The sequence below is a fragment of the Netta rufina genome (genome assembly GCF_964035555.1).
Source record: "Netta rufina genome assembly, chromosome: 3".
Lineage (NCBI taxonomy): Eukaryota > Metazoa > Chordata > Aves > Anseriformes > Anatidae > Netta > Netta rufina.
The window spans coordinates 83,950,401-83,966,199 of record NC_140125.1 but is presented as its reverse complement, the minus strand read 5'-3'; the positions used below and the strand labels follow the sequence as shown (position 1 = coordinate 83,966,199).

General features: G+C 43.4%; 1 protein-coding gene across 1 annotated transcript; it reads left to right on the top strand.

The window, feature by feature from the left end:
* The first annotated feature begins 1,513 nt into the window (after positions 1-1,513).
* Positions 1,514-14,615, top strand: LOC311208570 (pantetheinase-like). Its single transcript, XM_084285387.1, has 8 exons — positions 1,514-1,537; positions 5,126-5,367; positions 5,472-5,602; positions 7,105-7,297; positions 9,808-10,099; positions 11,257-11,630; positions 14,073-14,243; positions 14,498-14,615. Exons 2-8 carry the CDS (start codon positions 5,155-5,157, stop codon positions 14,594-14,596), a joined length of 1,473 nt encoding a protein of 490 aa, XP_084141513.1. The 5' UTR covers positions 1,514-1,537; positions 5,126-5,154; the 3' UTR covers positions 14,597-14,615.
* Positions 14,616-15,799: the final 1,184 nt, after the last annotated feature.

Here is a 15,799-nt window from a genome sequence, read left to right as displayed (position 1 = left end):
TGGCAGCCTGTGGCTTGGACAGGTACACTCTGCTGGGTTAAAAAGTGGCTGGATGGCAGGGCCCAGAGAGTGGTGGTGAACGGAGTGAAATCCAGCTGGCGACCAGTGGTGTTCCCCAGGGGTCTGTGTTGGGGCCCATCCTCTTTAATATCTTTATTGGTGACTTGGATGAGGGAATCGAGTGCACCCTCAGTAAGTTTGCAGATGACACCAAGCTGGGGGGAAGCGTTAATCTGCTGGAGGGTAGGAAGACCCTGCCGAGGGACCTGGACAGATTGGGTTGATGGGCAGAGGCCAATGGGATGAAGTTCATCATGGCTAAGTGCCAGGTCCTTCACTTTGGTCACAACAACCCCATGCAGTGCTTAGTGGGTGATATTGGTGGTAGGGGGGATGGTTGGACCAGATGACCATGGAGGTCTTTTCCAACCTTAATGATTCTATGATTTTTAATCAGAAGTCAGTTCCAGAACTGATCATTCAGCTCCAACTCTGAATACACCCTGTTCTAAACCAGAAAAAAAATAACAGAAACTTTGGAATCAGAAGGTTGAAATTTGAAGTTATCATTTACTTTCAAAAAGAAAATAAGCCTCTTAAAAATGCAGCTTCAAATCAGATAGTCAGCTCAGCACACACGGTAATATGTCGTGCCCTAAGTTGCAATTGAAGAAGGCTACTTGATCTTCGTGACCACAGTTTTACAGTGTGGTACATTTCCATTCCACATAACTATTGATAACTGTGTCACCTTTTTCAAGCAGTCAGGTGGATCCATATCAGAAATTCTCAAAATGAGCAGTTTCACAGGGGCACACCTGTCTCCCAGCTGAAATGGTTGCTGATGCTGATGTGAGGAGAGTCAAAAGTGTAAGCGGGTGCTGGCAAAGGCTGGCTAATAGCCTGAATGGACTGAATACACTTGTGTGTGCCAAGTGAGTGTGCTGGATTTTTTTGTGTGGTATTTGGCTGATTTCTATGTGAGGTTAATTCCGTTGTTTGTTTTGCAGGTTTGTTTTGAAATAAAATCATTCACATTTAATCTGACCAAAGTCATAGAATAATTAAATTATAAATAAATATACTTGCAGGGTGTGAAATACTTTGAACAAAATGAACATTGTAAAAACAAGATTTTTTACAGTCTGTAGATCCATTAAATGGTAACCCTATGTAATGGATACAACAGAAGTAATGGAAAACACTTTACTTGTCATGGAAAAAAAGTACTCTATCTCTGCATGTGTGTGTACACCCCTGGACACAGTGTCCTTTTACAGCCAAGCAGCACAGCACTGTGTTGGGCTAAAACAGCAGAGGGGGCTGATCTCAGCCTGGCCACCTGACCTGGCTGCTCTGCCAGGGTTGCGTGGTTTCAGGTGTGTCCCTTCACACAGGTTTTTCCATGCAAAGATTAACACATAAGGAGTCATTTTCCAGGCAGCTTCTCTCAGCACAAGGAGCAGGACCACGATCTGAAGGTGGACTGCCTCTTTGGCTAAGCTGACAGCACCGAGTTGCACCCAGTGTCACCAAAGTAAGTCCTCGGTAACCACTGTCCTCACATGGTAGCAGGGAAGGAGGAGAGTGGGCTGGGAGAATGGAGGTGTGAAAAACAGAGGGAGATCTAAGATAAATATCCTCTCACAGTGCCTGTAGTTGTGTATAGCCTGGACTGCTGTAGTTTCGCAGGGGGTTGACTCAGTGGATATGTAGGTGATTTATTTATTTTTACCTCAGGTTAGTTCCTTGGTGCTGGGTGAGCTCCCAGTTCTGCAGGCAGCTGGCGGTGGTGCCTGCTGGCCCAGGCCCAGACACCCAACGTTGCTGTAGAAACCCCGTTCTGGCAGGCCGACTTCGGCTGCGTGCCTCTGTGCCTGCTTGGCTGCAGTAGTCACCCTTCCGGGCTGAATGTTTTCGTAGCTCTCCCTAAACACAGCAGAGTTTACCACTTCCTCCTTCAGACTTATGGCTCACTGCAGTTAACAAGACCCAGACAGGTTTCATTTGTTTAGAAAATCAGAGCAACAACAACAAAGTCTCCCAAGCTACATTACTTCAATTACCACTAACATCTCCACTGCACCCTTTTAAATGCTCATATTTAAGGCTCACGAATGTGCCTTGTGTCTTGTCTACCAATGCACGTAGAGAAATACTTGATGGTGAATGTTAGTAGGTGCAAGTTGATGTTCTTAATGCTTGAAGCCATTGGTCAGCACTGCTCTTGCAGGGAACTCTGGTGCTTACATTCACCCACAACATGTGATATTCTGTGATTCTGTGATTTCTGCTCTTCCTAGGAGATGGTTCTGCCATGGTAGCAGGACATAAGCAGGCAGTCTGCTCTGCTTCGTACTATTCAGGAAACTTTTTCTAAATGAGAATGCTGCAATTATTGGAATGTCAAAAGAAAAAAAAAAAGGAAAATGACATAAAAAAACACATTGGAACTGAAGTCAAAGATTAAAAATGAAGACTGCTTTGATCAATAAACAGAATGATCCCAGGGGTGAGGAAGGGTGAGCTGAGGAGCTGGAATGCTGTGGTGTGGGGTGAGCTGCCCTGACCTCTGCTTCAGGCATGTGGTGCCAAACAGTGAGGCACGTGGATAACAGGCTGGCTGGTGGCTTACCTGCCTGATTTCAGGAGCAAACATTCCCTCCAGGTGCATATTTGCTGGTGACAGGCTATTGGAAACTCACATACAGCTAAAGAGAAGCAACTGGGAGAGCCTCTGGGATAAATGCAAGGGACAGGTCTGTCACTGGCACATTAGGTACATGACATTTAAGTGCAGTGAGATGATAATGTAATGACTCCGGTCTAAAGAAAGTCTGGGATGCAAGCTGCAGATAATGGCACCTAGCACAGGAAATAAGGAATGTGATGACGCTAGAATAAAGCAAACAGTTTTTAAGGTCTTCAGTTTTGCCACAACAGCTCCAGAGGTGGCAGTGGTTTTTATAAATACATAAACACAAAAAGGAGGACTAAGGAGAATCTCTGTCCTTTACTGGATGCGGGAGGAAACTTAGTGACAAGAAATGAGGAAAAGGCTGAAGTGCTTAATGCCTTCTATGCCTCAGTCTTCAGCAGCAAAAACAGTTGTTCTCTGGATACCCTGTACCCTAAGCTGGTGGAAGGAGGTGGGGAGCAGGATGTGGCCCTCGTAATCCACAAGGAAATGGTTGGCGACCTGCTACAGCACTTAGATGTATGCAAGTTGATGGGGCTGGATGAGATCCAACCGAGGGTACTGAGAGAACTGGCAAAGGAGCTGGCCAAGCTGCTTTCCATCATTTATCAGCAGTCCTGGCTATCAGGGGAAGTCCCAGTCGGCTGGCAGCTAGCAAACGTGACACCCATCTACAAGGGCCGGAGGGTAGACCTGGGAAACTATAGTTCTGTCAGTCTGACTTTGGTGCTGGGGAGGCTCATGGAACAGATTATCTTGAATGTCATCACGCAGCACTTGCAGGGCAACCAGGCGATCAGGCCCAGTCAGCATGGGTTTATGAAAGGCAGGTCCTGCTTGACGAACCTGATCTCCTTCTATGACAAAGTGACGGGCATAGTGGGTGAGGGAAAGGCTGTGGATGTGGTCTACCTTCAGTTCAGTAAGGCTTTTGACACCATTTCCCACAGCGTTCTTGAAAAACTGGCTGCTCATGGCTTGGACTGGTGTACGCTTCATTGGGTTAGAAACTGACTGCGTATCCGGGCCCAAAGAGTCGTGGTGAATGGAGTTAAATCCAGTTAGAAGCCGGTCACTAGTGGAGTACCCCAGGGCTCAGTACTAGGGCCAGTTCTCTTTAATATCTTTATCAGTGATCTGGATGAGAGGATCGCGTGTACCTTCAGTAAGTTTACAGGCGACACCAAGTTACGTGTGTGTGTCAATCTGCTCGAGGGTAGGAAGGTGCTTCAGGAGGATCTGGAAAGGCTGGACCGATGGGCTGAGGCCAGCTGTATGAAGTTAACAAGGCCAAGTGCCGGGTCCTACACTTGGGGCACAACAACCCCAATCAGCAATACAGGCTGGAAGATGAGTGATTAGAAAGCTGCCTGGCAGAGAAGGACCTGGGAGTATTGGTGGATTGGCTGAGTATAAGCCAGCAGTGTGCTCACGTGGCCAAGAAGGCCAACATAATCCTGGCTTGTATAAGAAACAGTGTGGCCAGCAGGACTAGGGAAGTGATTGTCCCCCTGTACTTGGCTCTGGTGAGGCTGCACCTCGAGTACTGTGTTCGGTTTTGGGCACGTCACTACAAGATGGACATTGAGGTGCTCGAGCGAGTCCAGAGAAGGACAACGAAGCTGGTGAGGGGTCTGGAGAACAAGTTTTACAAGGAGTGGCTGAAGAAGCTGGGCTTGTTTAGGCTGGAGAAGAGGAAGCTCAGGGGCGACCTTATCACACTCTACAAATACCTTAAAGGAGGCTGTAGCGAGGTGGGGGTTGGCCAATTCTCCCATGTGCCTGGTGACAGGATGAGGGGGAATGGGCTAAAGTTGTGCCACGGGAGGTTTAGGTTGGATATTAGGAAGAACTTCTTTACTGAAAGGGTTGTTAGGCATTGGAAAGGGCTGCCCAGGGAAGTGGTTCAGTCACCATCCCTGGAGGTCTTTAAAAGACATTTAGATGTAGAGCTTAGTGATATGGTTTAGAGGAGGACTTGCTAGTGTTAGGTCAGAGGTTGGACTAGGTGATCTTGGAGGTCTCTTCCAACCTAGATGATCCTATGCCTCTGTATCCACCTTTACGTGAGTGTCAGAGTTGAGCAAAAGTGTGTTACAATCAATGACAGAAAAAGTACAACAGCAAAAATTGGACTGTTCTTTCAAGTCGTGTTTAATAATATACTTTCATATTGGCATTATTACTCTTTGCATTAGCCACAGTTCAGTGACTGCCTGTGTGCTCTGCCAACTCTTCAGTCTGAGTTGCGACATCCTCACTTTCTGATGTTGTGATGTCCTACTTTTCTGTATGTAACCAGAGACATTTGATTATAAGGTAATGCTTTAACTGGCCAGCACTTCCTCCCTCCCTTATTTAAGTTAAACTTTGACCCTTCTTTCTTTTCTGTGTATACTTCCTTTTCACCATTTGTCTGTGACTCAGAGCATTCAAGCAATTGCCAGGCAGCAGCCATGGTCCCTCCCCGGCCTGTGGTGCACGCTGCGGTGTTTGCCCTGGTAGCCCTGCAGGCCCTGGCCTCAGACACCTTCATTGCGGCTGTGTATGAGCACGCTGTCATCCTGCCACGTGCCGCTCAAGAGACAGTTTCTCCTGAAGATGCTTTGGCCCTGATGAACAAGAACATGGACATCTTGGAAGGAGCCATCAAGGAAGCAGCCCAGCAGGTACGAGATGTATCCCGAGTGGTGTTAATCGTGTGTTCTCCTCCCACTGCCCCCACCCCCGGGATGTACTGATGGAGACTTCTTAACGGAGCCTCTTCTGCCAGGGCGCACACATCATTGTGACTCCTGAGGATGGCATTTATGGCTGGGTTTTCACAAGAGAAGCCATCTACCCGTACCTGGAGGACATTCCCGATCCAGAGGTGAACTGGATTCCCTGCACTGATCCCACAAGGTGATTCCTTCTGCAGTTGTTTGTCTGATTTTAAGCTGGTGTCCCATGGAGTTGTGAGCTGTTCCTAATAAATGCCTAGGAACTGCTAATGCTTTTGACATCAGGCAAGTTTCAGTTATAGTTGCACATCATATGAAGGTAAATCACAACCTAAGATTGACAAGGGAAACCTGTTAAAAATATTTTTAATTCAAAAATAATTAGAGTTTAAAGACACTTTAAAGAGGTATTAAAAATATATCGAATTGGAGATTGGAGTTGCTAAATGTAGACAAAACCTTTTTTTTTTTTCCATTTGGAAAAGCTTTGATTCCAGAATATGCTGCTGCTTGTTGCATTTTCATTTTTTCCACGTTGTTTTGAATGGAAATAATTGGAAATTTTTAATGCTAGTTTTTGATTTGTTTTGTTGGTTTGTTTATAAATGCTGCATTCATATCAAAGCACACATACTGTTCTTGTGAAGAACTGAAAACTGGTTTCTGAAAAGCTAGTAACAGCGGTGATGAGGTCACTAGTCAAAGTCAAAATCTGCAAGTGATACAAACACAGAAAGTTTTAATCTTATTTTTCATGATTACAGTAAGGTAAAGTCCTAATTGCTAGACTCTCTTTGCTCTAGAACATGATATGTCACTCAAGTGTCATGTTCTAGCAGGACTGTGGTAACATGAAGTTGCACACTGGACTTTAGGCTCATACAGTATGCAGTAGGTGCTCAGTCACAGAACTAAAAACATGGTCTGGCTTTTGCAATGCAGCTTTCTTCACCTGCTCAAAGATGAAATGCTAAGACCATGGTGTGACATCTGTAATAAGATTCCTCAATGGTCCCAAGAGGAAGACTCACAATGGAGAATGTGTGCTGGGAGAAGTGCAGGATGAGCAGCTTTTTACTGAGACATAAGTTAACTGAAATATAAGGATTCTTTCTCAATAAGTGAGGTATGGGGGGTAGCAACATGTCTAAGCATGTCTTTATTCCAGTTCCTCAGTTAGGTTTTGTGAAGGTGATGTCTGTATCTTTTCACTGTCCTAAATCAGGTTTTTCATCAGCAGCCTTGTGCATAATGCCTGCTATCACATTCTGGCATGCCCTATTCCTTAGTGCTCCCTACATAACTGGCATAACAGTCCTTCTGCATGGTCCATCTCATGTATGACCTTTCACAAAACAACGGTGATGAGCGTGCCCTCCCCCAGCCCCAGGATTATCTACTCTCTGCAGACCCCATTCTGGGTGCCCAGTGCACTGGCAGGCAATCCAGCGATAGCATTTCCCTCTAGACACCAATGGGAAGGCTTCAGGGCTTCAGGACCTGCCCCAGGGCACAGAAAGCAATCCACAGGAGTACTGCAGCCACCCTATGTATGCCTGCCCTGATGTGACTGCAGAATCAGGGATGCTGTCAGCATGCCTTCAGTGATCCAGTGATGGGCACCATGGTCAGTACATCTTTTCTTATTTTATTTTATTTTTCTCCTGGTCTAAAACACATTAGATTTGCTCCAACACCAGTGCTGGAACGACTCAGCTGCATGGCCAGGAATAACTCCATCTATGTGGTTGCAAACATCGGGGACAAGAAGTCGTGCAATTCCAGTGATCCCAGCTGCCCCAGTGACGGTCGCTACCAGTACAACACCAATGTTGTCTTTGACTCAGAAGGGAAACTGGTAGCTCGTTACCACAAGGTAAGCAGTGGTCATGGAAGCCATTTTTTTCACATCTTCCAAAATATCTCCATTAGGCAAGTCAATTTAATGCCAGTAATTGCTCTATGGCAAATACCTCCCTCGTATAGGTTTTTGCTATAATTTAAAATATTCTCTGTTCCTGTGAAGTATTGACACTAAATTTGTATTTGTAAGTTTCTAAAAGCAGACTAGAATGAAAACAGTTTGACTGATTGCTTGGGTCCAATGTTAGTTGGATGACTGCCTCAGTTTAACTTCCTTTTACTGGAAATCCTGCTGCTTGAGCAACCCTAGTTTTATGTGCCAGCTTTTTACCAGAACACCCCTTCACGTTCCAGCATTTTAAAATGTTCACCTGCATCTCATTTTACATGAACAGTCTGATTTAAGGAAAACAGGCCCTTTCCTATCAATGTTTTTCTTACAATGTTTCAGCACAGCTTCTGGACAGCTTTTGTGGAAACAAAAAAAAAAACAGGATTTGTGGAAATTGCTGGGAGCAAAAAGTTATGAGAGCACTGAAACATTTACAACCAATGAAAGTATCTTTTTTCTTTTCTTTTTTCTTTTTTCTTTTTTTTCCTTTTTAGTTTTATGTACCTGTTGGTGGTTTTATCCTGCTTGGCAGCCAAACTCCACCACAGTCCTTTTCGTTGCCCAGTATTGGGCTTGGAGGCTTGAGATAGAAATAGATTTGATCAGAGCGCTGTAGAGGGAGCTTACAGTTATCGTACTTAGTTAACAGTTGCTAGTCACAATGTTGTCTGGGTTGTTCTCATTATTTCTCTATGTGATCCTGTTTTATATGATCCATGACACGTTCTCCCTTTTACTGTATATCAAGCTGGAGAATTTGTTAAAGGCTGTGTTTGGTTTTGTCAGCTCACTGTGCAGTAAAGCACTGGCCTTGAGCCTAATCTGGAGAGAAAATACAATGGAAAAGGCTCAAGGGTTGAGATAAAGACAGGGAGATCGCCCAACAATTATTGTCATGGGCAAAACAGACTCATCGCAGGAAGATTAATATAATGTATTGCCTATCACTACAGGCCTAGAACACTGAGAAATTAAAAGCAAAATAAAACCACCTTCTATGCCCCCAAACAACCCCTTCTATGCCCTCCCTTCTGAGCAGTGCAGGGGAATGGGGAATGGGGTCTGTGGTTAGTCCCTGATGCTTCATCTCTGCTGCTCCCTCACGGTCCCTCCCTGCCCCTGCTCCCCGTGGGGTCCCTCCCGTGGGATGCCGTCCTTCCCCAGCTGAGCCTGGGGGGCTGCCCACAGGCAGCAGCTCTTCAAGAACTGCTCCACCAGGGGCCTCTCCACAGGCCGCAGGGGAACTTCCTGCACCTCCTGCCCTCCTTCTGCACCAACCTTGGGGTCTGCAGGGCTGGTTCTCCCACACTTTCTCACTCCCTCTCCTAGCTGCAGTTTTACAGCAGTTTTTCCTCTTTCTTCAGTCTTCTCTCTCAGAGGCTCAACCAGCATTGCTCCCTGGCTCGGCTCTGGCCAGCAGCAGGTCCCTTTGGAGCTGGCTGGAGCTGGCTCTGACCTGACACGGGGCAGCTGCTGGTCTCTGCTCACAGAGGCCACCCCTGCAGCCCCCTGCTACCAAGCACTCACCATGTAAACCCAAGGCAACCTACTTGTAAGGGTCATCAAAGTTGTTTGGGGTTCATATACCAGATATATCATACTGACATGGCTAGACTGAAGTCAGTTGTTTATTTAATGCACTTTGGACCTAGTATTCTACCTAGTTCTCCATGGGTGATGCCAAGATACTTGCTTGCTCACAAACTGGATGAGCCTAATGCTGAGGCTGGTCCCCCATGTGCCAACCAGGCATGGCACAAGTGCCAAGTTCAGTAACGCTGAACCCACTTTCTGGCTCGGTTACGTACGTTTATTGCCTAGGCTGCCTGTATATTAAAGGACTCTTTTAGTTAAGGAGAACCCAAAGGAAGAATGGAAATGTTACAAAGCAGGGAGCATCACAGACTTGGGTTCTTCTGTCAGCTGTGACAATTTACCTCCTCTTCATCACCACCACCTTTGTTTTCTTCTGTTTTGTGGTCACCTTTTGCTGTCTCATGCTTCCTTCCAGTACTGTTGTGTTGGTACATTCTGTCCATGCATCTTCACATCAAAATTACCAACCCACCAGATGCTCTATGCTCCTCTTCCATTATCATTTCTCTGCTATGTGCCTTTTGGCTCACCAGGTTTTTAAAATTAGGTGGGGAGATGGGAAGGCTAATTTTTAAAGGAGCTGCAGGTAGCTGACACAATAGACCAACAGATAGCCAGATGTTTTTTTTAGCTAGGTGCCAGGACAATACGTGTCTTCCCATGTCAACTTTTTGGTCACTACAGTGATCATACATATGATGGCTTCCATCACAGGATAAAAACCTGAAGTCATTCAGAACAGTTTTGCAGAATGACTCCAGGATATGGCAGTAGGTACCTTTAACTGTTTTCTGGTTTTATTCCTTCCCCTATAGTATAATCTCTTTATGTCAGAAGAACAGTTTAATTACCCTAAAGAGCCAGAAGCTGTCACCTTTGAGACACCCTTTGGGAAGTTTGGCATTTTCACTTGCTTCGACATCCTTTTCTGGGAGCCTGCCGTGGTACTGGTGAGCAAGCTCCAGGTGGACACGGTGCTCTTCCCAACGGCCTGGATGAACGTCCTGCCCTTTCTGACTGCTGTGGAGTTTCATTCTGCATGGGCAATGGGCATGAAAGTCAATTTCCTAGCTTCCAATACTCACAACACCATCATGTCCATGACAGGTAATTAATTTTAACTCTGTCTGAAAAATCATTATAACCAGGAATCTTTATCCCCTATTTTGCAATGTCATTTTGCAGAGGACTATAATGTGTTTATCTGGAAGGTAAAGAGTTTAGCCAACAGATTTTAAACCTGGCAAACCCTGTCCCTACTGGTGCCATATATGGCATAGCAAAATTTCTTGTATTATCTTTTTTCCTCCCTAGCTTCTTAGGAGTTTCATTTCTTTCTTTTAATGCCTCCAAACAAGTAGTAAGTTACTGCTGCTTCTACATGAGTAGAACCTTCTGAAACTTAAGCTCTTTTCCTTTAGACCTTCAAGTCTGTTCTTAAATGCAGAACTGTGTTGTACACCCAATGCACAGCTCCATTTATTCTGGACAAATGAAATACTCATTGTAGCTGTATTAAATACAGTTGTGGAAAAGTGTTGAAATCATTTTTTCAGACCTATTGTAGTAACACTGCTAAGAAGTGTGCATTTTCTTTTAAAAGTTTGACACTGATTTTCTAGAGTTTAGCTTATGGGATAATATATTTCAGCTAGACTGTGCCCTGAGGTCACAATATTGGATTGGGGCTTCTCATTTGAAATCCTTAATAGGATACTGCTTGTTGTCCATTTTGTGTAGCTGAAGGGCAGAGCTCTTTGACAGTAATGGGCACGGCAGATTTTCTTTGATTTTCATCCATCACTTGGCACTGGCCAGGTGTGAATTACCCAAGTGTGGAGTCTTCAGATGGTATAAACTGAGCTAGACAGCTATTATCTCTTGCTGTGCCCATCAGGATGGGCTTGCGATGCTTGTCTGTGTGGTGTTTTGGATGGTCTCAATCAGTAGTTAGTCCTCTTACATCAAATTGCCAAGAAAGAAGGAATTTTCAGTCAACTCTGTTGTTACTGGGGAGGTCATGAATACAATCATAAGATAACACCATCTGCCTTTAGGCTATACTGAGCAGACCTCATGTAGAGAAATAAATGCTACTCTTTGCCAAAGCATGATCTCTATACTGAGTTAATAATAGTTGTCTTCGGTGAGAATAAAATTTCTACAATATTTATAAAAGACTGGATAAGCTAGCAATAATGACAATTAAAAGGACAATGTGAAGTGTTTGAACTATTTTGGACTGAAAATTGCATTCTCCTCAGGGAGCGGCATTTATGCACCAGATGGAGCCAGAGCTTATTACTACAATATGAAAACTGAGGATGGCCGTCTTCTCATTGCTGAACTAGATTCACACCCTCGCCTTTCTCCTGCCTCCCCTCCTGCTGTCAGCTGGAGTTCATATGCTTCAAGTGTAGAAAAATGCATACCAGATGAACATGACTTCAGTGGATTGATCTTCTATGACCAGTTCACTTTCACTGAGCTCACTAAGCCTGAGGGGAGTATCACTGTTTGCCAGAAAGACCTCCACTGTCACCTGAGCTACAAGATGGCAGAGAAACGAGAAGATGAAGTTTATGTGCTTGGTGCTTTTGATGGGCTTCATGTTGTTGAAGGACAATACTATCTGCAGGTAAAGATTCTTTGGGGGGTGGAGGGATGGTGGTTAGAAATTTTAGAAATTTTAGGAAGTTTCTTTGCAGGGAGAAACCTTCAGCTCCTTGGGGCAGGAGGGGATAAGGACAATAATTTATTTCTTGTATGCTATGGTCCTGGTGTCCTATTTGGTAGCAATAGGAAGTAGTTGCTAAAATGTCCAAATATCCACATGTGCCTTTAAATCCAAGAAATGCAGTGCAGAGGTCTCTCAACTTCTTTTATGTTCCCAGAGACCACATGCTACTTTTTAGACATACAGTATTGGCTAAACAGGGAGTTACGCTTTAATCTTCTGTTGTAAGTATCTGCAGTAAGTGTTATGAATCTCTCCTTTAATCTTTATCAAATGGTTGCTGTTAAAAAAATCACTTGATTATCTATATTTATGAAATGCTCTGATAATTTGGATTCATGAAGAAGTTAATATTTTGTCATTTTTTTCAAATTATAGCTATGAATTTTACTGAAATGGCATATAACTTTTACTTGGAATATCCACTCTTCCTCTTTTTTAATCAAGTATGTGGGAAGACACTGAGTTGCATCCTAGATAATAGTTTGTTTAAAGCTGTATTTTTTGCCTTCATAATTAAGTTATTGTGCCAGCAGATTAATTTATTTTTTTTTAGTTACTTTTCTCTGCCAGCAGGGCCTTTGCATACCAGCTGGCATAGACTCCAGGATATGTAGAGAGGTTTTAGCCAATGAACAGCTCAACTAATGCATCTAAGAAGATAGCTTGAATAAAATCAGTTCTTGGTGAGCTCACTTGGAAAATCTATTTCAGTGATTGTGAAAGCTGCCAAATGGTCTCTGCCAGTACTGAGTATGATAGAGCAGATAGGAATTTCTACTTTTTTGTTGTTGTTTTAATATTTTTTTTAATTTCTTCAGAACACACTGAGAGAATTAGATTTTTTGTCTGCATATTTGCATTTCAATAGGAAAGCATATTTGCTGATGAATAATACTTTGGTTGTTTGCAGCTATGCTTCTTCTGGCTCCCAACATCTGGCATGAGTAGACAAAACAGTTCCATCACCTGGCAGCAAAGCCAGCCAGTGTTACTTGAATCTTCACAGAAGTGCTAGCCCTATTTCATATTTCATCATAGTGTCTCTAAACATTTATCAGCTTTAAGATGGAGAATGCTTATGGTTAAACCATAAGGACAAATGGAAAACGTTACCATTCCTACTTTCCTTTATGTGCTGCAGCTGCTAATACAAAATTGTAACAGAGGATGCTGACTTCATTACATGGTCATCTATTACAGAGTCATGGAATGGTTGAGGTGGGACGGGACCTCTGCTCAAGCAGAGGCACCTAGAGCCAGGTTGCCCAGGACCCTATCATAGAAGCATAGAATATCCCAAGTTGTGAGGGATCCACAAAAATAATAGAGTTCAACTCCTGGCACCCAACACAACCACTCAAAAATCAGATCAGATGTCTAAGAGCGTTGTCCAAACACTTCTTGAACTCCAGCAGGCTCAGTGCCTGCACAGTACCTTCACCTGCACAGTATAGAAGTGCTTCCTGATGTTCCAGCAGAACCTCCTGTGTTCTAGCTTATGCCCATGGCTTCTTGTCCTGGCACTGGGCACCACTGAGAAGAGCCTGTCCTCATTCTCTTTGCACCTTCCCATCAGATATTTGTAGACATTGGTAAGATTCCTCCTGAGCCTCCTCTTCTCCAGGCTGAATGGTTCTAACTCTCTCAGTCTTTCCTCACATGAGAGGTGCTCCAGTTCTTTGATCATTTTGGTAACCCTACATTGGACTCCTAGTATGTCCAAGTGTCTCCTGTATAGGGAGCAAGGGAGGGGGCAGACAGAACTGGACACAGTATTGCAGGTGATTCAGTGTGATACTGCAGTATTCACCAGAAGTTGGATGGAGAACATGAAATCCAGATTTCTCACAATAGACTAGACAATCTAATGAACTATTATTAGCAACACGTACGCATACCAGTAAGAGGACTTGTGTGTACGGTAATCCAGTGCACACATGAGGAGGACTTGGTTTCATTTTCCTAAAATTTCCATTCACAAATTCATCTTAATAAGACTTGTGAGAAAGGAATCTTCAAATAAGAACTGGCAACTAGAAGAATTAGTGGAAATGCCACTGGCCTGCAGGAATCAAGTAAAGAACTCTGGTAGTGCTTACATCAGAAACAAAGGTTATTTCTAACTATTATGGCAGTACAGGTGTGTAATACCCTCAGTCAGGTCAAGGGTGAAAAAGTAAGCTACAACTGAAGTTTATGAAAGAGATTTTGATTTAAGATTATAAAAGAAATTAAGTGACTGTCACCTACTCCAACACGCACAAGGTTTAATGGCACAAGGCTTTCATATCAGAATATTTCTGTCTTGCTTAATATGTTGTCTTTTTGACTTCCCCACAGATATGCACACTGCTCAAGTGTAAGAGCACAGACCTGAGCACATGTGGGCAGCCAGTGGAGGCTGCGCAGACCAAGTTTGACATGTTCTCCCTCAGCGGCACGTTTGGCACTAACTACGTCTTTCCAGAGGTCTTGTACAGCGACGTGCAGCTGGCCCCTGGGGAATTTGAGGTAATGGGGCACTCCGGAACTGGTTCATGTTAGACTTTCTGTGTACTAGTAGTGGAATAACTACATCAAAACAGCCAAAAAGAACTTTTTCTTAGTGAATAATCAGACATATTTTATACTTTTCAATGAAGTCACTAGTTGCCGTGATATGGTCTGATGTACCTTCTTCTTGTTTTCTTACATCTTTCTGAGCACTTCGTTTGTTCATAGTAGTATTTCTCTAATTATGTCTTTCTCTTATTTTTTCCAATCAGGTATTGAATGATGGGCGTTTGATAAGTAAGACAAAACCAACAAAACCAGTTGTCACTGTGACACTTTTTGGTCGGTGGTATGAAAAGGATCATCTATAACAAGACCCACAACTGACAGCCTTCCCGTGATGTTACCATAACTGAAGCTGTACACTAATAATCTCACGTCCAAATGAGATACTCTACAACAATAATCAGGATTGTTTCATTCTTCACATTGAACAAACTTCTCAATGTGATTTGTTTAGGAAAAAATCGGCAACATTATTTTATTGCTACCATTTATTGAGAAGTAACTATTTCTATATTATAAGAATATTAATCTTTTATTAGTACAAAATAGCAGTTGTGTTTCTCTCACTGTTTTCTGGAATTTTTATTTTTCTAGCCCTCAAATTCTGTATTTTGGGACAGAAGATAAATTCTTACTAAAATTGCATTGCATATTTTATAATTGCAGATTGCTGAGATCAGTAAATAAAACACTGAAAGATGCAGTTTGTGACAGCTCCGTGCAACAAAGCTCAGTAATGTTTTGTCTCTGATATGCAGCTCCTAATGCTAATTATTTTACAAGTCTATTCTTTTATCACAGTTACACAATTCTTTCTTCTGTTTGTGTTGTTTTGTGTTTGTTGTCTTTATGCCAAAGGTTACCATTGTGTGGCATGTAGCAGCACAGAACAGTGCATCATGGAGGCTAAGCTAGAACTCCAATCAAAGAGCCCACCCTGAGCCAAAATCTGTTGTCTGTTCTTGTACAGAACTGAAGATGAATCATCATTTTTCAGAAATCTCTGTTAAACCAAAACTTTAAACTGAAAACCCAAAATATTCCACTTGCCGGTTCTGAACAAGTTTGTCAAGACCTTCTGGCTGTACTGGATACAGTGCTGGAACTGTGTGTAGCCAGATAAGAGGTCACTGAGTGACAGTGTATGTAGCAGCTTCTTCCTCCTATCTTTTCTATTTCTTCCTTGTCATGTAACACCAACATATGTGAAATAAGCCTTACCCTTTGCTTCTTGATCATAATGATGGGTGGTGCTGCCCTGCAAGTGCATTAACTGTTGGGATTAGGGGGTTTAGATTTCTACTAGATACTAGCAACTCCTGGTGAGAAAGCACTATTCATGTCTTTGCTTCCTCATCTTCCCCTGTGACCAGGGGAAGCATATCCTCTTCCTTTAGCATATTGGTGTATAGAGATATGCATCTCTTTCTGTGGACTTTTAAAAGGGGTCAGACACCCCTATAAGTCCCAATTCCACTTCCTTTTTCCCCACACAGGCACCATTTCTG